General features: G+C 39.4%; 1 protein-coding gene and 1 long non-coding RNA gene across 3 annotated transcripts in view; one reads left to right on the forward strand and one right to left on the reverse strand.

Moving 5' to 3' along the window:
* The first annotated feature begins 581 nt into the window (after positions 1–581).
* Positions 582–19,864, forward strand: LOC139605603 (uncharacterized). Its single transcript, XR_011684437.1, has 3 exons — positions 582–907; positions 3,078–3,125; positions 19,726–19,864. It is a non-coding gene; the product is annotated as an uncharacterized lncRNA (long non-coding RNA).
* The window catches only part of LOC139605593 (teneurin-3), a 134,632-nt gene continuing 115,517 nt past the window's right edge, over positions 5,493–24,607 (reverse strand). For both annotated transcript variants that reach the window (XM_071457201.1, XM_071457200.1), the window contains 9 exons: positions 21,308–21,540; positions 19,698–19,852; positions 15,598–16,481; positions 14,170–14,345; positions 13,519–13,754; positions 12,425–12,721; positions 8,926–10,537; positions 8,125–8,255; positions 5,493–7,524 (listed from right to left, as the gene is read on the reverse strand). In XM_071457201.1, coding sequence (XP_071313302.1) covers positions 6,772–7,524; positions 8,125–8,255; positions 8,926–10,537; positions 12,425–12,721; positions 13,519–13,754; positions 14,170–14,345; positions 15,598–16,481; positions 19,698–19,852; positions 21,308–21,540 — 4,477 coding nt within the window. In that variant the 3' untranslated portion in view covers positions 5,493–6,771. The remainder of the gene's footprint in view (positions 7,525–8,124; positions 8,256–8,925; positions 10,538–12,424; positions 12,722–13,518; positions 13,755–14,169; positions 14,346–15,597; positions 16,482–19,697; positions 19,853–21,307; positions 21,541–24,607) is intronic.

Here is a 24,607-nt window from a genome sequence, read left to right on the forward strand (position 1 = left end):
AATGGTGTATTCAGGAAACTTCTCTGTGGACTTTGTTGTCTTGGTCACAGGGTATCTTCAGTGTTTCTTCTGTGTTTACTCTCTGCTGTGTGTGTATGTATATGTATGTATGTATATACGTATATGTGTGTGTGTGTGTGTGTGTGTGTGTATATATATATATATATATATATATATATATATATATATATAAATATCAGATTTTGTTTTGTCATGAAACAATGAGGAACAAACTTAATTTTAATCCTGAACCAATTACTGGAGTAAAAGGTTTGATTTAAGTTTAATACTAAAAAACACACTTGCTAATTACACTGTAAAGTGCTCAGAGAAAAAAAATCACTTAAATGGGGTTATATTTACTATGATGACATTACAGTAAATTTTAACCAATAATTCTTTGTCTGGACAATCTTTACCCACCAGCAAAGCATAAACACTCAGTCATAAATGTAAGTTGAAGTCTTTCTGTATTAACCTCTTCCAAACTGTATCATAGTTCCTCTCTGGGAATCATCAGAGCCACTCTGTAGGTCACTGGACTCATCTGTAAATATTTGCAATTTGGTTAATAATTTATTTACCTCAGTTACACAAGGTTATTGTGAGTGTGTGGACTGCACGTAATGTGTTCTTCAAAAAAAGAAAAGTACACAATGCTTATGTTTGTATTGTGTCCAGTGCATTGGACAAATGAGATATACTGTACATACTGCTCGAGCTGGAGAATGTGACCATCCAACGCTCACTGAAAGCTGAAAATGTCATTCTTGTTAGGCCTGCATTAGAAGCTGTCATACGCAGTTCATGGGAAATGTTTGTTTGTTTTCATCCGCAATTGGCCGGATTGGAAAATAACGATAGGCTTGTCCCTCCCCACCACCCGAACCAGTGTCCATCACAGCAGGCAAGTACTTTCTGAACAACAGTTAACCCAGTTTCATCAGAGTAAGCCTGAAAATCCACAATCCTCTAAATCTCTTCAAGATCATTAGCTCCCTTGTTTTTCACCCACACTCTTTACAGACTTCTCTAGTAGAGTCCCAACAGCCTGTGCAACTGTCCTCAGAAGATCAGAGGGATGATAACAAGCAGCTATTTCTGAATTGGGACATGGTACAAGCCTAGCAATATAAGGCCGCGGAGTGAACATGAACAACCCCAAAATGCTTTGTTCTTGTTCCCATTTAGCCAGGATGAGTGGGATGCTAGAGGAGAGAGAGGGGGTACCTTAGATGAAAGAGCAGGGGACTTGTCGGTGTAAGTCTTCGAAGCTTTAACAGACCTGTCCATCTCACTGATATGATGCACGTGTCATTACACACTGTGTCCAAGGTCTGAGTGAGGCACTGATTAAAAGAAAGCAGAGCTGGGGTCTGTTTTTGCCCAACTGCCGTGTAACTTCCAATGAAAATTTAACTGTTTTTCTGGATCTGGTCCCACAGTCCTTGAACTCTGCAGTTACAGTTTCCTGTTGGAGGTGTGTTTGTCAGGTGTCATACCTGCCATTCATCAACACATCAGCTTTAACTCGAGACTTTTTGTGACCCTCAAGCCATCCTGAGAGCTTCAACAATGATTGACTGCTGAAATCAATATATTTGTTAGAACAGAGAAATCAACAAAATGTATTTGTGTTAATGGAACAATCAGCCTGCGACTTGTGTTCCAGCTACCCTGTTAGAAATAATAACTATAAAGGAAATGATCAAATACTTTAATAATTCACAGTTTCTAATCATTATTTTGATCTTGACATAGTACAAACCAGCCCAGGCTTCTTGGGATTAACAGATAACTGATGTTCAGATAAAAATACAGATTTTTATCTAATGTAATAATAATAATCAACAGACATGAGATGTTATGATTTCTATGACTAGACTGCTATGTCTGGTGGAAACCTACATTCACACTGTACACATACTTAAATTATCTTGACTTAAATATTTTTTACAGTTATTATCATGTATTTAGAATTTTTAGTAAACAGTGTTTTGTTGCAAAAAATATAACAATAATGAAAAGTATGATTGAATTAAACAGGCAAAAGGTAATTTGTTAATGTTTAATCTTCCTCACTGCCACTGTATTGCAGGTTAACTATTAATCTATATTATGGGAATATTACATAAACGTTAAAGAGACTTCTGTACATTGGTCACTGGAGGTTACAGTAAACTAACTATGACACTCATATTTTTTATTACAATCCTGCAGGGATTTTTGCTTGGTTGCAGCTACATAAAGTGATAACCATTCACGTCAAAGTGAGAGACAACATAAGTGGTAGAAACTGCTGAATGTCTGCTGCTTATAGACGAGTCTCATATCAGAATGCTTTTTTTTTTTTCCTTTTTTTTTTAATCTAATGATCATCTAATGATGGTTTAGGTTATGTCAAGATCACAAGATTGTTGCTTTGTATCCACAAAAAAACAGAGTTTATATGAAAGCTCGGAATAAAAGGTTTTCATTCTGAGATAAAATAATTACTCTGTGATACAAGGGAGGAAAAAAATCCTGTTAGCCTTTCTAGACACCTGCAGTTCACACATTGTCCTTGGAGAAAATTTCAACAGTTTGATTCTGATTATTTTTGTCACCTGTATGTACAACATCTGCAGAGAGAAATTGTGTTTTTTTTTTTGTTTTTTTTCCTTTACAGTACGTCTACAATAATTTGGTATTGTACACTAGGCAGAATTTTAAAATACAGTTAGGTCATGAGTGCAGCTGCTTGATTAATTGCAGTACAATGAAATCTGGCCTGTCCATTGTTTCTTTTCTTTTTATTCATTAAATACAAATCCATTCAGTTTAGAAGCGTAATGCAATAAAGGGCAGATTGCTCAGTGGTTTTGGAGACTGAATGCATTGTTGGGATTTTTAAATCAATTTTATCTATGGTACTATCTGCTACAGTTTGAGATTCAATAAGTTTAACTCTCCTCTCATTAAATTCATACTGTATATTTTGAAAATCTCCCAAGGAAATGGGAAGCTAAAATGAACAAACCTGACTTTCTTTTTTTCTTTCTATTACATTCCTCATATTTAATTTTATTTATCTACAGGCCCTGTTGGAGTTTGTGAAGAGACAGTCCACAGGATGTCAGCAAAAGGTGAGAAAAAGCAATAATGAACATGTCACCTTGTGTGCTTGTGAAAATCTAATAACACTGGTTGGCAGAAAAAGTAGGTCTGATGAAAAGTCATGGAGGTACATCAACCCAGAGATGAGTTTTATAAAAAATAATTTACTGCAAATTTGTTGAAATGTTTACATCCAGTGAAGAGGAATGTGAATTCAAGACCTAAAATGTGTGATGCCCTTGGAGAAGTCATGTTATTTTATTTACTAGAAGCTCATTAGTGCACTCGGCCTGTTGACTATTTTATGTTCATAATTATCTGATCTGCCTGGTTGATGCACTTGATCATGCATTGCTAATATGACATTAATAATTGCAGTATTACTACTATAAATTCAACTTCACTTTAAATTACTGCAGAATTCCCTCCTCTAAGCTTTACGTCAGATGATCTAAATTGATTTGGAGTGGGGAGCTTTTATAAAAAATTCAAACTTGAGTGTGAGCTTGTTTCCTAAATCCCTACATCCACCAGATTTCAGCTTGCATGGATTTAAAATTCATAATTAAAGATGTTGATTCACTGCAGTAACAACCAGTTTGACGTGAGGCCACTGTGCTGCACAAAACTTAAAATCACCCACCTAAATAAATCCAAGCTGTACGACAGAAAACTCGGACATTATATTATATGATGTAGGCTTTCCCCTCAAGTGCTGATTGTGATTCCATAATGGGACTTATGAATTGCAAAGTCCATTCATGTTTGGTAGTGCGATTCCATATGGCTACCTCTGTGTTACGTCCATTAATTGAGGCTTAACTGAATTATGAAACAAGCTTCATTTTTCCAGTGCTCTGATGTGGTTATTGCATGATGCTTTTAGGTCTTTGATGTTCTTGCAAAGTCGTGCCATCTCTTTTATATAAGCCTTTGAAGTAGGTCTAGTTGCACTGCGTCCTGATAGGCTGTACTGTTGCTTTGGCAGTGCCTTCTGTGGTCACAGTGTGATATTGCAGCAGCACTGTGGATCATTTTCATATTACCAGTTTATCTATTCCATTTGATGTCTATTTAAATTAACCTGGAGTATCCAAAAGTGATTATTTTGGTCTTTTTTTTCCAGAACATCTGGCCCACTAATCACTAGAATTTGACTGAATTATTTGAAGCTACAGCTCAAAGAAACAACATTCTTCTGTCCTCTACGATAGTAGTGGTGGCTGCTGTTATAACAAGTGCACTGCTACATGATATGTAGATAAACAGTCAACTGGATGACTGTCTGAACTATGCACTTTGTACCACTAGGGAGCATCAAAGGACTTTTAAGAGAATGAAAGATTTGAATGCTTCATATTTGGCAGAGCTCAGTTTGTATTTGAAGATTTTTCAGCAGGCGTTTGGTGGAGCTTCAAACTCTTTGTATGGATATATCAAAACAAATGGGGTTTGTATAAGTTCACTGTAATTTCAGTGTGAAGGAACAAGAAAATCGCTCACAGGGGAACTTTAATAAGACGTTTCATTATAAGTTGGTGGTGAAGCGGGGTGGTATACCCTAAGGGAGTCTGATGAGAACTTTGATTGCATGTATTTCAGATTTTGAGCTGAGCAACATTCAAAGAGATGTAGTTTTGTTGAGCTCTATATGTCATGATGCATTTTTGTTTTTTTAAATCTCTGAAACAACATAAAGAATCTGTGGGATGCTGGAGGAGCAGAGAGTAGGTCAAAAACAGCAGCATAAAACAACCTTTGAGCAAAGAATACTCTACTCCCATTTGGTTTGAAATGCTGTTTGAAGTTTACCATGAAAAAGAAATCACTTTCATATGGAGGGGTTGTTTTCAGAATTATGCATTCTATCATCAAAACTCCTCTGTGCTTTGATGAATTACGCTTAGCATGAGAATGGGAAAGCGGATCACAACCGAGATATAAGTTTCAAAAATTGATCTATTTAATGTTCACACATAAACATATACCTAACATCCTCTGAGAGTGCGACACTGACTGTGTAGCTTATACATTTCAGGTTTGTTGCACTAAAACTTTCTTCAGCCAGAATTTATACATTTCAGTTGCGAACAGCCTGAAGTAGCTGACTTCAGAGTAGTGCTGCGTTTGTCTTCTTTGGCTTTATAGCTCAGATGTATTTTTAATCATTAATGTAATTTGTGATTTTGATATTTTTTGGAATACTGAAGCCATGATTACATAAATATTTGGCGAGACATTTTTAGACAAGCATTGTATCAAAATTAGTGTCTGACTAACCCAACACCTAATACCACATTTTGCACTTATGACATTCATTTTCAAACTGAGCAGTTGATTTGCGAGATGAAAACAAATAAGCTGGTCCAGTTCTTAAAAAAACAGCACACCAAAAAGAACCCCAATATCATTTTAATCCATGAGTGCATTGAACATTCAAAAAAATTATACCTACCGAGAACATGGATGTGATCTATATTTGGATCCACTGTAATCTTGTTTATGTGAGATGGGTTCATGAAATATTTGTGTTGATGAAATATTCATTGGACAGGAAGCCAGGTCAAAAGGCATTATGCCCAATAAACATTAAATTTAGTGGAAATAATAGCTGACTGCATGTTATAGATACATCACCACTTGTAAATACTTGTCACTACATGCACAGGTTTCTGTTAATTACTTAAACAGAGCATTGTGAAGAAGCCCCACATTAGCCATATTAGGAGGAACATAAAAAAAAGAAAAAAATAAATACATGTCTGAAAAAAAAAATCAAAGAAAAAAAAATCAAAATCCGCTGGACTTTATTTGTTATGTATAAACACAACATAAATTACTGTTAATATGACTAATACAGACATTTATTCAGTTTCTTAAAAAAACGCCATAAAACTCTTGCATAATTTACAAAACATGGTGTCCCTGTGCTATCCAAGACACAGCTGTGCCGCCTTCTCCCCGACAGAGTTCCTCATACTGTTACTGTCCTTTTTTTTCCACAATGAATATTGGGTATTTAAACATGGAAACTGTTTCTTTTTTTCAGTTTAAAAGCATCTCAAAGAGAATAAGACATTTTGATGTTTACAGTGCTAAATCTGGTATACATAGTGGCTGTTTGGTGAGAAACTGTCTAATGTCAGAAGTCTCTGGTTTAAAAAAAAAAAAAACAAACATCTGCTCAAGGACATTGCTTGCTGTAGGCAGCTGAACTCATGAGCCCTGTACTTCCAGAGAAGTGCAGATATGCATAATGTAAACATTTCCTTTGCTCGTAGAATACTTTCTGTTGAGCCACTTTTCTTGATAAAAACAAAAACAAACATAAGACACCTAAACTAGCTCACTGTTTCTCCAAAGACACCACTATTCCTCTGTGTGAGAGTCCAGAGTCCAAAAGGCTTGTGCTACAGAGGAACTGACCTGTAATTTGCCATGTTAAGGCTTGGTGTAGTTATACATTTACTCTGTAGTCCCTCGGTCACAATGCACAGCATTGCTTATGACCGCTTGTATTTTTTTCCTTTTCTTTTTTTTCTTTTTTAATTATAAAAACACATGGACACTCAGGGTATATACTGGCAACCTTTGATTACAGCTGCTTGTCATTTTGTCCGCGAGTACGTCTCTACCAAAACTAAGTCTCTTTGGCAGGAAATGCACCTCGTATTGTTACCTTTTCCCAATTTCACTTTGCCGAAGAAAGTGGATGTTATTGGCGCTGTCTGCTAACTCAGGGTACTGCTCGATAGAGAGGACATAGTACCCATCATACCCCAAAACTTTTCCACTACTCAGAAGCTGCCTCTTTTCCCCCTCTGTCCAGGGGCGGACCCCTTCCTCGCCATCACGCACTCGTTGCTGTTCTCTTGCCCACGCCCCCGCAAGGGCGCGCTGACGAGCGAGCTCAACAACTCGCGATTTCTCCTCGTCCACTGTGGATCCGTAGCGGATATGAAGAGCTAGAGCACCAGCACGAATCTCCACGTCTGCAAAGCGGCGAGTCCGACTATCCATGACTGTGGTGGACTGGGAAACAGTCACATTGACACCGTTCTCCAGAGTCTTGTGTCCACTAGTGAGGTGCAACGCAGCAAGGTCAGCATCCGGAAGGCCTGGCTTGACAAAGTAGTGCGTGTCCCGTCCTTCTATAGTGAAGTGGAGGTCTTCCAGGTAGAATGCGTTGTTGAGGATTGTTGCAACCTTGATACAGTCTTCACTGGCCACGTTGAGTGTGTGAGTGTGGATGCTGCCCTTGTAGATGGCAAACATAACGGCTCTTCCGATGGGAGACATTGCCGCTGAGAACCACAGCCAAGACTTTTCACCTCTGCGACCTCGACTGAGATGGACCTCTGGCAGTCGCTCGAATGACAAGAGCGAATGCGCTTGTCTGGTTACTTCCTGCTGGACCCCAGAGATAGACTGTAGGAAAAGTGCAGTGAAACGTTAACGCCTGAACATGGCAGAACCTGACTCTCCAGGCCATTTAGAACCAGCTACTGCTCTGCTTCAGAGAGTTTTTCATCCCCGTCTTAAGATAATGGTGTTTTTCAAGCTGTGTTCTCAAGCCAAAAGTAGATAAATCCCCCATGACGATTTTACAGCAACACATTTTGTGTTAGAGCATTAGACTAAAGAAGCCTGGCATAAATATCTTCAAAAGATTATTTTAAAAGTAGCAACACCAAAATATTATATATTTATATATTGTAATATTTAAACTGGTAACTAACACAGGACAGAGAAATGTACACTTTGCTTATTATACATATTATTATGCAAATATGGCCCAATTAAAACTGATGAAACTATGAAATACATTGCAATCCAATTAAGAAATGGCAGCATCAAAATACTGAAGTAAAAGCAAAAAACAAAATTATTTTTTTTGTTGTCTGTCTGAACCCCAACACTATCAAAAGCAAACTGTCTGTTGCCTTGAGGCATATAATAGTTTGGTTTTGTTTTGCTTTTCTGTTTATTTTGTATTCAGTGTACATAAGGGACATTAATTCTACCCACCGGCAGATCATCCCAGAGCTGACTCTTCCTCAGTTCATAGGATGGCATGCTTAAATCAAATTTTGGGACTGGAAACCCAGGGATGGTGTTGTGAAGATGAAAGCCAAAGGTTACAAGCCAGCTGTTCACATCTGTGCAAGAAAAATAAATTAAAGGCAGAAAGTTCCAAGTTAGAACATTTGTACCTCACCTCATACATTCTCATTAGCAAAACCATGTTTTTGAAAATTTTGATGAAATGTTTATGCTGCCAGAAACAAATGCAGGTTTTAACACAGTTTTAAAATGTGTCACTTAAATGCTTGAAACCGACAGTGAGACTGAAAGTAAATACTGAAAAGAAAAAAAAAGAAATTCAATACATAAATATGCAAGTAAAAATTATAAAGTACAGCTACAAATAACCCTAAATTCAATAAGATCAACTATGATCATTAGAGCTGAAACTATTGATTGATAATTAATTGGCAACTATTTTGATAACTGGTTCTTCATCTTCATGCAAAATGCCAAATATTCAGTGGTTGCAGCATTTACAATGTGAGGATCTGCTGCTTTTCTTTTTCATATATTATAGTAACTGAATGTCTGGATCAGTGGTCAGATAGAACAAGGATAATGGCTGAATTTTCCGATTATAATGGCTATATTTCACTATTTCCTGACAGTTTATAGATAAAACAATTCATGGAGAACTTCATCAGCAGAAAAATCAATAATGAAAGTATTAATAAATAACCATTAGTTGCAGCCCTTATTATCACCAACAGTAGCAGCAGGATCAACAGCACTACCACTTACCTGCAACATATTCTCTCACTTCATGGACTTTGCTGATGGGGTTGTTATTTCTGAACATGTATAAATTAAAAGGAGCAGGCTCTTTGCCAACTTTTTTCCAAGTAGAGACATCTGGAACGGTCCACCTTCCAGACATTATGTCATAATCCTGCTCCCCAAAGTGCAGCAGTTTGGTCAGAGGGTCATACAGTCCTCCGTGAAACCCGAGCACAAGCTGGAAATCTGGGTTAGAGTCGAAGTAGACCTCACCATACGCTGTGTACTGGAGCTGTTTGACCAGGAGGCCGTTGCTGGTGAAGACAGCCAGAGGTGTGCCAGTGTTATCACAGGCAATGTAGAACTCCTCCCCGCTGCTGATCTCCATGGCAAACAGATGGCCTTGGAGATCATAGTAGAGCGAGGTGATCTCTGAACTGGAGTGGTTGTATACATGTGTAATCCTGGCCGGGTAGCTCAGGTCTGCGTAGAAGTACTGCAGGTGTTGGCCCAAGCTGGTTTTGGTGGATACTCGGCGGCCGAGTCCATCATAGCGATACTGAATCGTCCATCCGCCGCTCTTGCTGTAGACCCGCACCAAAAGTCCTTTAGAGTTGTACTCAAAGATTTCTGCTCCCCTCTGACGGAGGAAACCGTCTTCATCCATTCTGTATTGGATATCTCCAAGGCGGGTGATGCGGTCTCTCAAGTCATAGCGCAGAGGAAGAAGTCTAGCGCTGTTTCCTGCATTTAAAAGGTGCAGATTTCCATTAAGGTCGTACGTATAGCGCCACATCACTTTGTCATTCAAGTACACAGTCTGGAGCTGCCCATCCACGTCATACTCATAGCTGTACTTGGTGGTGTTGGCAAAGGGACCAATCTTGATCTCTCGCTTGGTGACTCGGCCGACATCATCGTACTGGAAAGTGATCCAGTACATAAGTGAACGGAAGATCTCATACTGGATCTCCTTGATGCGTCCATGTGCATCAAAGTGCTTGGTGTAGGTCATGACTGCAGTGGAGATGATCTGATTTATATCATAGTAGATCACCCCAAACTTTCCGAACTGCTCAACCTTTCCCGAGATGTCGTCAAACTGGTATAGATCAATGGGTAGTGGGGTTTCGTTGATGACACCCTGCACACTGGTGACACGCAGACTGCTGTCATAGGTGTAATCAAAGCGTGCGTTGACCATGCCGTCCTCACTGAAGCGGAAAATCTGTCGGTCCACCAGGGGACCCACTTGGCGATAACGAATGGAGCAGATGAACCCTTCATTCTGCAGGTTGACGGTCTTCAGCACACCTGCCATCTCGTCATAGGTGAAGCTGACCCTTGTGCTGTCGTACAGGATCTCTGAGAGTTTGTTCTGCCTGCGATACCTGTACAGGACCCTGCGCCCTGTACCGAGGTGAGCCACTCTCAGTAGGAGGCCGTCTTCGCTGTAGTCCACAGCCACTGAGGCATTACTCTCTGGGGGGTGATACAGGTTCCTGTAGTAACCCACTGAACGGATGGTCTGCATGGTGTAGCGCGCCACACTTGGCATGGTGACAGCAGAAAGCCGGTCCAGAGAGTCGAAATCAAAGATGTACTGTCGTTGACTGTGGAGCAGGAGAACCATGGACTGGAGGGAAAAGAGCAAAACAGTGTTTTCTTGAGTTGTATAATATTTATACATAATATATTTGTAATACCAGCCAGGGTGAGTGCAAGCGGATGAGTAGAAATTTCCTATTTGAGAAAAGGAGAAACAGGGTGTATGAAAAATGCACAAGGCAGTGTTAACTATCGCTATTGTCAAACAGCTACCAAACGCTGCCCATTGTCTAATCTGTTAATGCAGAATATAAAACTGAAGTTTTTAAGTTATAAAAAATACACAGAAAATTATAGATTAATGTTAAATAGTAGATAAAACATTTTCTAAACAGGCCAGTGTGTTCCACTGTTAATTATTGTCTAGTACAGTAACACACACATGCTGATATGAGCAATGTTTACTTTTAACTCCAATTCCACAGAGACTAGTTTAATTAATTTACAATATATTCGGCTTGGAGTGTGTCCTGTCTTCTGAAGGTTCACCACCTTTTCTGTTAAAGTGTCAGGCCCAGTCATCCGTTACCACATTGAGGTTCCCTGTGCTCCCTGAGCTCTCTGTGTTCCTTATGTCAGAGTGTTGACACGGCCTCTCCAGGTCACGCAATGCAAGGATACGGCCAGGAGTGGCTGAGAATATCTTTCATTTCTGTGTAGTATACATGTTCTATAATATACTGTTAAAATCATGATGTATTGTATGTAATTTAGCCTTAGTTAATTGTTTTTTTTTTGTTTCTTTTACCAAAGAAATGGAATCCTATAGTTTCCAAAGTGTACACTAAAACTAGGGATAGATGTGAAAACTAGATGAAAGCTACAAAGACAATAACACAACTGCTTTCACCAACACCAACACTTTTTTATGCTTCAGTAGAGAGAAAGGAGCACACATTTAACAACTGACTAAATACAGAAACAACACAATGGGCAACAGATTACAGCTATGATTACAGTCATTAGGCAACTGTTAAAATCTTCAAAGTATATCACTTGTGATGTGTTCAAAAAAAAACAAAAAAAAAAAAAAAAAATGGACATTCATGAAAAAGAGTTTACATCTGTACAGTAATTTGCACATAATTTGCACAATTTGTACAATCCACGTGAAAGGAGGAAAACAAAGGAACAAAGGAACCCTGAATCTGGAGGAGATGACAGGTAAAGACTAAACTGTGCAGACAGCTGAAGGTGATTGAACTTCATTAGCACTAAATGCTGCACCAAACTACTAAGTGATTAAGTGGATTATAAATTAATAGCTACTCTCATTTACAGTACATCCCACTATTTTGCCATTTGTTCCTTTGTTTTTGTAATTAGTTCTAATGCTTAACCACATAATGTTCAATTGTTACCATTACAGATTTTGGTGGTTATGTGTGGCGTGTAAAGTCTTACTTATGATAAAAGCAAAGGTGTAATTAATAATATTAACAACAGTGACTCACTTGTGTTAAATGTCTCAGCTGTTCTAGTGAGGCAGCACTCACACAATAATAGGACTTCCTAAGTGGAATGCAGACATTATGTTATTAAAAACACCTGCGCTTTTCCAGCCATGACGTGTCTGTCTGCTGTGAAAAGGGTCCACTCTTGTTCACTGAGTAGAGAGATGTGTAGCTCATATTGATGTGGATGCAAATCTACTCAATTTTTTAAGCTTGTGAACGATGCTCATAAATCTACAGTTAGGTGAAATGATTACTATGTTTTCCAAGTGCCTCTGGATCTTATTACCTCTGTAATAAGCACAATTATGTGCATGGAGCTGGTGATTATGGCAAAATAAGTGTCTTCAGGGTGACCTCTGCTACATGTCAGGGTCTTGATTCACCCTGTAGCGATAATGACTACCCTGCAGTACAATATATCTTATATATTGCCTCCACTGGTCATTTTATTTTCTCACCTGCTCTAGGTAGGTGTAGCTCCATATCTTCCCATCAGCAAACACCCTGGAAACCAGCCGGCCCTGGCTATCATACTCGAGTCTCTCAGTGGTGGGACCTCTCTGCAGGGCACTGATTTGCCCGCTGCTTGTGCGGCTCACATTAACTGGCAGTAGCTTACTGCTGGGCACCCAGAGCACTGGGTGGCCTGCTGTGTCGTATATAATCTTTAAGAGGAACTTCCTGTGGTCATCATAAATCTTCTCTGTCCTCAGGGTGCGATCATAATCGACAGAAAGAATGTTCCGTCCATTCACCTGTGGGAAGGATTTGATTTAAAAAGGTGTAAGACAAAAGAAAAAAAGACCACCACTCTTACTACTCCTACTACTAATAATAATATGTCGCTATCCTTAAAAATGGGCAACACATACTAAGTACATAAATTACACAATAGTACAATATGAAGAACGTATCCTGGGTTTTGATATGACTGTTCTTTGTCTGGCAGACTCTTAAAACTATTCACAAAGATTTTCACTACAGTTGTCACAGAGATTAACACCCCCTTCATGGGGCTCATTAAACTGAGAGACACTCTGGCGATTGTTCAGGTACACTTAAATCACAACCTCCTAAATTTAGTGGAGATGAAAATTACTGTGAGGCAAAGTACCTGCCCAAGTTCAGTTCATGAAGTCTTGTAAATCATAAATCTGAGAGTCAGAGTCGAAGAAGGAGAAATAAGAACAGTTGGACTTATGTACAGTACTAGAATATTGATAACCCTCTAATTTACAGAACTAAATGTTGATGTAACTCATAAATTTTAATGGAAAGACAAGAATTGCATAAATATTTTTTGCAAGGTTATATAAAAAGAACAGAAATAAATCATTGTGTCATTTGTTGGTCAGTATGACTGATTATCAGCATGGCTAACTTGGGTGGGTTATTGATTCCCTAGCCCTAATATTGTCACTGCCATGCTCTATTTACCACTGAGCTAAGCAAGGACCCAGGAAATATCCACTTTTGTATGTTCCGTGTTGATGATTCTTTGCACGTGCATCAAGCAAAAAGCAAAAAAAAAAAATTTAAAAATCAAACGTACCCTAAGCTTGCGTCCAAACACGATAACTTTCCCTCTGGCTTGTTCTTTGCGGAAGCGCCACTCAACCAAGTTCTGCCCACTCTCCCCTGGCAAGCTCATGTTGCGTCTGGCTACAGTTGGGTTGGCAGCGCCTGCCAGGATGTGGGGCTCTGTCTGGTAGTGGGTGTCCATCCCGTTGGCATAGGTAATCCTCAGCGAGTTATCAAAGCCAACCTGATAGCTACTTCTACATTGGTCTGTAAACAAAAAGAGAACAAAATGTGCTACTTAGAACAGAGGCAATTACACACTGAAATTAATGTTGATGATAGTTCCCTGAAGTAATTATTGGTTGTGTGAACTTATGCTCTAAGTCCATAGTATTTTAAATTAGACATCAAAAGAATGAACATGATGTGCTGAAATAACTGGACCATCTGGCTCTGGCAGAGAGTAGAAACCATTCAGACACAAGGTTGATGTGTCTCCCTGACACCTAAACCCACACACTGAGAGAGTAATCATTTACACTGTCGTCTGTCAGACCCTCTGAGCTGTAATGATACACGACTTAAGCTTACTCAACATTGCCCCGGTAACCCCTGAAACAATGACAAATAACCGTTCACAAAATAGCTGCCTGAGTCGGGAAGATGTGTGCCGTGGCCTCACCCTGAGCCAGAGTGTAGAAGGCACGAATGGTTGAGGTATTGGTGGTGATGCTGATTTCCTCCTCTGTCATGGAGCTCTCTATGTCCACCGTCAAAGCGCTGTATATGTCCGTGTACAAGTTATTCACCATTCCAGTGGGGAACGTCACATTCATTAGCCGTCCTTCACTGTCATAGCTGTGTGACAGAAAGAACATCAAATGACAAAGCATTGATATGTGTGAAGGAGCTCAGAGCCACAGTGTATTCAATTATCAGCTCTTTTATACTTGTTGTGTAAGACCCATCAACTTTATTGTAATTAAAATGTCACATTTTCTTTCTTCAGAGCAGAAGTGAATGGGTGTCAGTATCAACCCAGCGCACAATCCAAATATTTGAAATGGGAGACTGACACATCTTCTCAGCTATCAGTTTTATATAAAAACCATGGGCTTGTAATGAATTCAATTATTTGGATGATTGATGCGTCATTATAATCTCAACTGAATGCTTTGTTTTTTTTAGTTATAGTGAGGATATCATTCATGGTATAATGTGACATGACAGTGAATTACACAAGAGAGAAAAATTCAATCACTGAGAGCCCATGCTACCAAAATAAAGTGTCATTATGACACAGAGTCCAGGTGGCTCATTATAATGAAATCGAATCACGAGTTGGTCATTTTGTTCAACTTAACTTTTTTTTAAAGGTATGCATGTCAACACAGCATTGCTATTGTAACCCACATGTCTGTTGCTCCTCTGCCTTCTACAACAGTACTGAACACAATTCACTAAGTTTAGTCAAGTAAAAAATAATAAGAAAAAGCAGCATACTTTATGGATATTAACTTCTTTAAGTCGAACTAGGCTATTTTACAGATCTGAGGCAAATGTTATAATTAGGTTTCAATTAAATGTGCACCCTAAAGCAGTTTGCAGGTAAGTGCGGTTACCAATTATAGAGTAAACTTGTACTGAGCTGTGACACCAGACAGAAGACACACACACACACACACACGGTTACACACTTGCAAGTACACACACAGCGAAAACATTGTTGTCTTTGTACCTCACGGCTTGAAGTTTTAGTTTAAAATTAAAAAGCAATATAAATATTAGTGTCAGACCCAGTTCTGTGGTAGGTAACAAGCTCAAACAAAAGTTTAATAAATTCTTCAACTGCACGGCTGTTAATACAGCCTCCTCGTCTGTGAGACACAGGTAATACTTTTTTTTTTTATTCCTAAACATAACATTATTTGGCAGAATGAAAAGTGAATTTGTTTCCATAATTTGTATTAGTATGCACAGTGTTTCATTTGTACCATGTGTGGGTTCCAGATGCAGAAGGCCTAAATTTAATTGCAACCTAAATCAGACTGACTTTGGCAAGTGATAAAGATTTCCACTGAATGATTGTGCCAGTCTCCATTATACTTACTCATAGAAGGTTGTCCAGCCAATCTCTGATGTCTTTGTGGCCAGCAGGCCGTTGTTACCGTGGTAGGTAAGAAGCACCAGCTCCTGGCCCTGCGCTGTGAGTGTTTTCAGTCTGCCATTGGTGCCCATAGTCAGCCAAATCACCTGGTTGTCAGGGGCGACGATACGCACAGGCATGCGGTTAGGATCTCTGCGGATCCTCAGAGTGTTGCCGCTGCTGTCGGTAACAGCTGTGATGTCATTCTCTGTGCTGTAGCTGAAAGTATACTTCAAGTCACCAGTGAGCAGGCTCGCAGTGTGTTGGTGGGTGCCATTGCTGTCAAACACATAAAGCTCCTGGGCATCAGGGGAAGCCACCTCATATGCACTGGCACTGGAAGTCAAAGTTGGCCCGTTTCTATAGATGGCCCGGATGCGGATGTTGCCCAGGTCTGCCACGTAGAGTGTTCCATCTGGAGCTGCCACCAAAGAAGATGGAGCATTGAGCCTTGCATCTTTGGCATAGCCGTCCCCTGTCTGGTAACAGTCACAGTTGGCATCATTCTTGCAATCGCAGTCAGAGGGAGCTCCAGCCAAATGTGTTATCTCTCCATCCACAGAAACCTTCCGGATCCTGCTCATCTTTCTCTCATCTGTCTCCGCTATGTAAATGGCACCGTGGAAAGATACAGCAATGGAAACAGCTGATTCCAGAGGGGTTAACTGCGCCCTCTGACCGCCGGCCACTCCACGCTCCAGTCCAGCCAATGGGCAGTGGATAGGTCGGCCAGCTGCAATGCTCACTTGACCGTTCTCTGTGATGCGCAGCACTATATTGTTGTCCAGGACATATAGTGAGTTGTCCATGGGGCTAACTGCTAGGTCTGTGGGCCACTCCAAAATCACCTGGAACACAGGGAATTAACAGATTATTGTCTATTGTCTATTTTTTTAGACAATATTACAGCATTATTACACAAACTGAAATAACATGTAACTGCTGCTTATTCAAAGTAATCCTGAACCATAATTGATTTAAATCCATATCCTTATATATATTTTTTGTACTTTCTTGTTCTTTTTCTCATTCATAAAGAGCAGTAGTGACTCAACATGATCTCTGCTCATAAACAATAAAGCACATCTCAAATTTGCATGGTGTCTAAGATCATCAAGCACAGACAAAGAATGTAGTGATGTTGTAAGAGAAAAAAGGCATGAATACATCTTCATTATAATTATGAACAGGCAGCGTCCTGCTCTTTCAAGCTATCCTCTGTTCCTCTAGCCTTGGCCTTTCCTCTTAGAAGATTACTTTTATCATCTATCTCAATAGGTGAAACATAATCTATCTGGTTGATGACTAAGACACTGGCTGGTGTGGGAATCAAACATGACATTTTAGTAGCAGTGTAGTGTCTCTTTCCATTATGCTAGTTTATCAAACTTAGGATGTATAATTTCAATGGCCCAGAGGGAAAAAGAAATAATGTGATGATAGAGCTTTGGGTTAGAAGATTATCTCTTATCCTCACGTTGTTTTGGCGTCGCTGATACATGAATTTAAAGCATAATTCAACTTTTAACATGCTGCAACTGAGATTTCAAACTAAATGAAGTATCAGGGCTTTTTTCCCCTGTGTGACTATAGTATAGCTGCAAAATAACCTTGAGTGTGCACTTCACGCCTTCCTGCTCCATTTGTGTTGTACTAACTGGTGCTGCAACCTGAGAGAGAAGCTCCCTATGGGGGGTCGATTAAGTACATCAAATTAAATCAGAATTAAGTAAAAAATATTTCACAGATCAAAACTTGATAGCAATTTTAAACACATCTTGGAAAAATAAGTAAAGCTTGGCCAACTCTTACAGTCTACTTGTCAGATGTGTGTCAGTGTATTAAAAAAACTTATTTTAAACAGCACAAATGGCCCTCAAACACACAACTGTGTGATTAAAACTGTAAAAATGCTCCCGAATTGTGCTTTTCCACAGGGTGATTAATAATGAAACACTCTGCCTTTAAGGCTGCCACTAGTTAAACTGCACTGAGCCAGTTCTGTAGCTTGGATGCCTGAGGTTTATACAGTCTCGCCAAAACCATGTCTTTATTGGCTCAAACCAAATGACTTGGTTAATTAGCAAAAAGTGACAAGCTTAATCCTTTGTCTTCTTGTTCTCTCATGTTCTCCCCCCTTCATGTTCACCACCCACATACGCATACTAACATAAACACAGATTGCTTTCTCTTCTGTTTACATTTAAAATGTTCTCATGGTGCCAAAAACACCCTTTAATTTTCTCCCAAGCTCATTTTTCTTTTAATGCTGTTCTATTGTTATCTTATCTCTCGAAAGGACACAAGAATATTTGATATCTGCTGTCAGGGTCACTGGTTTTGACTGTTGCAGTCCTTCCTATCTACTAAGTGCTTTGTTTGTACTATTTCTTTTTGTAAGCTGATCAGCATTAGAACATTAGAAATCTAATTAAAATGTAAATTGGACGGTTAAAAAACAAACCCCAAAAAAACCCCAACACTGTTACGTCTGGTGCACACATGTAAGAGGTGGGAGAACCTGATCCTGCAGCAATTTCATTCTCAACAGTCAATACACTCAAAAATTCACTTTTTCACTTTCACTCTGCAGAAACCCGACCCAGACTAAAGCTTGTGAAAGCTTCCATTTTCATACGATTATAAACCATTTTTGGATTTTATTTTCAGTCTGATCTCAAAACTCTGTGGGAGTGAAGTGAGGAGGGATGTTCATGTTTAAGCACAGGAAGCTGTACTTTCACTGTGAAAGAAATGTCATTGTATTGTGATATATAACCTATAGTATAACGACCAGGTGGTGTTTTATATCACCTCATTTACAGGTAGATGGTAAATTGTGTTGGACAAAGGTGGCTGTCATCAGGTGCTGCAGAAGAAAATGCTTTATGTGCGTCAAACCTCGCTACCGGGTGCAGCTTCATTATCATGTCTGGTGTCCTCAATGCAGAGAATTTTCAGTGGAACGCTAAACACTAATTCAGCTTCAGCCACATCAAAACAAGCCCCCCAAACTGAGTAATTATTCTTCCCTCCATATCCTCCGCCGTGACCTGAAAACTCATCTTTTCAATAAACACTTCATGTCTCCACTTCCTGCCTAAATCACATCCTCCTCCTAGCACATATTTTCTGCCAGTACTTTCAGAGAAAATGCTCTGCTGTTGCTGAGAGTTGACTTGAGAGCAGAAAAAAAAAAAAAAAAAAATTTCACAAAGCATTTTCTTCATCTCTGTTGTTTCTTCACCAAGCACTTTATAACAATTGTATTGCTGTTCTAAGAATTGGAGCTACACTAATGTCACTGTAACTTTCTCTGGATAAGATTTTTCAGTTAAATGCCAATATTTTATTCAACACTCATTTAACCAGATGAGATGTCTGGGCAGGTAGCAATAACAATGTTACTGACTAAAAACATAAAGCAGATAATGCAAAATATCTCACAAGATCAGAATTAAACTAAAATGGGATCATAAAAAACAACAGGAATGAAAATGCCATTAAGAATCAGTTAAAAGATCACATCCTTGAAACAAACCGTGGAGGTACTTTAAAAAAAACCTAAGGGCAATCTAAAACAGTCAAAATAAATAAGTAAGAATGATCTAATGCTATCAAACAGTGAACGAATTACACCAACACATCCCTGTTCTAATATTCTTCCAAATAGCAGCCAGAAGAGAGAGCACACGATTTCTGCTGCAGTGATTTAGATTCTCAGAAAGAGACCAGTTTTTGCAATTTTAAATTTAATTGCAGAGGGTTCTCGGCAGCGGGAGCAGCATGCTAAAAAGCTCTTTTACCTAGTTCAATGAAGGAAGGTAAGTTCTAAAAAATGCATCCGCATGTCTCACTCAAAAACCACTTGCCCCTAAAAGATTACCATTCATGAAAAAAATTAGATATCCCCTATATATAATATATATATGCAGTTATGTAATACTGCATATCAGTGATGAGTCATGGGTGAGCAAACTGGAGGAGGGTTAGAGGGGCGGGGCCACAAGGTGGCGCTGTGACATGCTCTCTGTAAGTATACAGGCAATGTGAGTATAAGTCACCTGATTGATGTCCATGCTGTTGTCACAGGTCAGAGGGCGGGCCGATGTCAGGTCATTGGAACCAAGGAAAGTGGAGATGATGCCGTTCTGGTCCACCTTTCGGATTGTGGTGCCATCAACAAAATAAATCAGGCCATTCTTGTCGACGGCGATGCCTGTTGACATCACGTAACAAGGAAAAAAAGGAGAAAAGAGGAGACAGAAAAAAAAAAAACCTGTGATAACGGGACAACATGGTAGATATGCCGCATCTCTGCTTGCATGACTCAGTGGACGGAACACGATGGATACATGTGTCAAGCTTGCCTTCCCATTATTCAGGTCACTGCAAAAAGCACACCCATCAATAATTCACGGGCTGCTTTTCTGGTATTAAATAATTTCTCATGCTGAAGTGGGAAAGGCTGTATTCATAGCGTATATATGCGCTTGCCATGTCTTGTAACCCTCCTCTCTAAAAACGGACCTTGTGAGGTGGGGGTGTCAATGAGTGGTGCGTTTGGGACATTTTTTGACAGCGGCAATCATCAACAATCTGCACACCATTTGAGAAATGAATGAGCGAGGGAGCGGAAATGACAGCTTCGGCCAATTTTAGATGAAAGGGGTGAAAGACAGACAGTTGCCATGGCGACAACTGTGGACTAAATTGTCTCAATGATTGAGTGTCAGCTCACAGTTGTAAGGTGCAGCCAAGCCAGTATGAAGTTACATGCAGCGAGACTATTTTTCATTCTCCACATCTCTTTGGGTTTAATTCTAAAGACTGAGTCGCTCTCAGGAACATGTATGTATAGTGGAAGACTGTGCTTTTGTTTTTGGGGGATTTAAAATGTTCTGAATCAGCATTAAGTTCACTTTTACCTCCAGAGTATGATTTCCTTTTCAATGAAGTCTTTAAAAGCCTCTATGGAAGGTGAGTGGTTTAGTTTGACCTGTAGCTAGGTCTGCACAAGATTGCTTTCTGCTAAAACATTGACGAGTCGAGGGAGCCCATGGTGAATCCTTGGGAGCTGGCTATTTGACAGTCTGAGATTCTCAGACAGATGAAAAGTGTCACATTTGAGCAGAGTTCACCAAATGTCTGAGAGCAGGAAAAAAAAAAAAAAAAAAAAGGAGCCATCTGCTGTTTCTTCCCTGGTCTCGGCTTCCACCCACTCAATCATTAAGAGTCGCTCACTCAGATTGCCTTCACTCAAACCTCTATCACCCAGCTGAAGCTGAGCTGTTGCAGTTGGCATTCGGAGCGGGCAACAATTAGCACAAAACAATTCATCTTAGCCTTTTCAACCAGAAGATTTTGTGGAACAGTGAGCAATCCAAGCACGAATGGTCATGCGCCATTTCAATGTGGACAACAGGTTGTGAATAGCGGCTATTCACATGTGGATGGCTGTCACTTTAGGCTTTCAAAAAAAAGCTTGAAGAAGGGAGTGTAAATTTTAAATGATATTTACAGGAACAGCCAATCATGTCAAATGAATTATGCATGATATTTCTGGAGGTTAAAACAACAACTTTATGATTGGCAGCACTGTGTGTCTGTTTTTTTCTTAGCTGACAGTCCTACTTACTTTTACTTGAACACCTTCATCAGTTTTAAACGATACCTTTGGGTCCAGTGAGAGAGGCCTCTTGAGCTTTGCCTCCGTCCCCACAGTGGTTCTCATCAAAGGGCAGGCAGTGTTCACCAGTTCCTGCCACCACCTCTGTGTTCGTCTGCAGATCCTTGGTCCCAGTCAAGGTTTTCGGTCGGTAGATCCTCCGGGAGTTTGTGTCTGACACGTACAGCTGACCAGTTACTGGGTGAGTTGTCAGGTAATACCGGTGCGCCGGGTTGTTACTGCATTCAAGACAATAACTCAGTTATATATTATAATAGCAGACACAGAGGGTTTTTCTTTAAATGCCATTACAATACAGACAAACAGTCCTTTAACGGTGATGGTGGTAATTTACCCCTAAAATGTGACCTAATGCAATAATCTCTAAATCTCTCCAAAATACCTGAAACAAATTTGTACACCCCAACTGGCTCCTGATGAAGTTTAGCCTGATTTTCCCTCTGAATAAAACAGCTAGTTAAGCATATTATCAAGAGTAGATTCCATTATGTCTCTCCCTTCATCTAACATTGCGTTCAGTATGCATTTAAGTTGTTGAGATAGAAAACACTTTCTTAGAAAACACTCACAGCACATTCAAGGGAATGTACACAGTTATATTTGTTTTAAGAACATCAACCGTGCATACATTATTTTAAGTGCATAAATATATATATAATTATAATCAGAGCACCTTCTCTAGACTCACGTATTTGTATTTTAATTGCATGTAAAGAGTCAAGAGTAAATGAATGCCAGTGTTCAATCAGGGTATTTTCATCTTATTAAGCTGTCATTAAGAATGTCATTTTCTGTAGCGTGTAATGTGTTTTTTCAGTCCTGTTGCAGCTTGAAATAACCTTGCGATGAACTGAGGAAATAAATATTTTTAAAACTGAAGAATCTCCACAGCAGGAGAAAAAGGGCAGAGCCTTTGAGAATGAACAAGTAGGAGACAGAGAAGGTTGAAAAGATGGAAGTCAAACAGAATTTAACAGGATACCTCTGCAAAGCAGAAATGACAACTTCTGTGCCAGGTCATTTCAGCTGTTATCACTCCCCTGTGGGGAGAAGCCTTTGGAAACTACAGAAGTGACTGGCTTATGTTAACAAGGTGCAGCGACTAATGGCATTGCTTCTGGTTGTGCTTATTTGCATTCTTTTCTCTGTCTCTTAATGAATCTTAACCCCTTTTGAAATGTGCTTAAGATTAAAAATCGAAACATTTTACAACACGCAATTGACTGATGCTCAGATTTGAAGAAAGTCAATTAATTATCATTTTTCCTCTTTAAACAAATACAAAACATGACAAGCTACTGACTTAACCTTTTCTATAAAAGCTGAGTTGATACATAGCAGTTGCTTAAGTGTCATTAAAGAGCTCAAAACAGAGGCATTTAACATGAAAAATAGCTTGCCTTACAGTGCAGTCATAAACTGGTTATACTCCAGCTTAATGGTACCTGAGTCAATACTGGTTGGCTTTGGAAGTGGGATAATGTGATGGCAAAATAAATGTGGCAATGAAACATCTTTGTAAAATGATGAAGATGGAGTCGTAAACCTTGACAGCTTTTATGAGTCAAGGTAAATGCCCAAAATAGGAGGCTGCTATCGAGTTCCTCGAAAGAATTCAGCCAGACGTGCACGAGTAACCCTTTCTTTTACAGTCAACCTGCGGAGGGTGGACACAATAAATGAAACACCTGCATGACATGATGCAGTCTTATAAAACAGTCCTGCAATAAACAATACCTTTGTGAAGCTTCTGATGTGAAGTACGGTGCATTATAAGTTTTATTGAAAGTTTTTAAGGCTTTACTATGTAAAGGTCTTGTATCTAATATTTAGTTTACTTCTCAGGAAGAAAAGGAAAACTCAGACTATGGCCAAAAAATGACCTGTTGGCAGCTCTTTAGCAGTCTCAACAAAAACTAAACAACTGCCATTTGACCAACAGATCAGGCGGTGACTGGCTTTTTCATGTTTACACCTGCCTAAGGTTGTGGCCCAAGGTTGTGGTACTAGTCATCACCTGATTAGATTATCACAGTGTCCTAATTGCTGGCTTTGCAGGCAATCAGAAGACTCCAGAGTCCAGCAGCCCTCACATCAACCTGCTCAAGCTTTCACACATCACTCTGTGTCCACACTCCCTTCACTGGCTTTCTGTGGCAGCTCAGAATAAGTTTGAGGCCTTGTTGTTACTCTTGGCTCTCTTGAAGTTGTTTACATGACTATGAAGGAAACAGCCATGTCAAGGTTACTAAACAACCTCTGTGTCTGTTATTCCCAAACATGTATCAACACCATGTTTTCTTTTTAATGTTCATGCCTGTAGCTTGTTTCCTTTGGTCTGGACCAAAGAGCAGACAAACAAAAAATATCTCATGTTGCTGGGATTCACGCAAACAAACCAAAAGTAAACAGAAGTCACATGGACTGACAGTGACCTGCACTGTTGTGGGGGACAATCTAAACTAAGTTTATTCTGGTGACTGATGACAAATCATGTTGCACTTCACTGATCACTTATTTTCTCTGGTGGTCAATGAAGCTCTCAAAGATTACAAAACAATACTTGGATACAGACGCCGATCAAAACGATACTGCACCTGCAGCTGGAATTAAATGAAGAGGAGACAATCTGTTCTACAGTAAAGGGGGCGGGGTGGCTATGTTGATTTAAGCAGACAAATCAGGCAAAATGGAGTTGATTTTAAATTCATACAACAGGAGCATATCTATATACATAATCTTTTTGTCACACCAGAGGCATTACCATGATAGCCAACGTAATAAAGTTGTTCCAGTTTACCGTCTGCAGCACCTCTGGCACTTATGGTCAAGTTAATCACTGAGACAACCTAATTGCCACCAATCTGCACAGTCACTTGATCTGATGCTGTCGTCTTAATTATGAATACAAAGCAGTTGTGTAAGCCCTGCGGGTAAGAGCATCTGCCAAACACCATCACTGGAAATGTAATTATAAGCCTCAAAATCGTTCTGTTAATTGCAGCGCTGTTGTCCTGGACTGAATTACAATGTAAACATAGATGATACACAGATACATAGATATGTTTACATTAACAACCTTTTTTTAAAAAATATTAATTACTTTATGTTTTAAATCTGTTCCATTTTGTCAATAATCACATTGCACAGTTGCAATTCTTAAAGACCACGCACTCTTCTTCTTGTTTAGATGTAATCAAGCTATAATTGCTTTGTCATAATTACACATGGTAATCACTGGTGGTAAAGGTGAATGTAAAAGGGAGAATTACTGGTATATTTAAA

This window comes from Trachinotus anak, unplaced genomic scaffold (genome assembly GCF_046630095.1).
Source record: "Trachinotus anak isolate AG129_WGS33_773 ecotype Australia unplaced genomic scaffold, CSIRO_AGI_Tana_v1 ptg000021l, whole genome shotgun sequence".
Taxonomy (NCBI): Eukaryota; Metazoa; Chordata; class Actinopteri; order Carangiformes; family Carangidae; genus Trachinotus; species Trachinotus anak.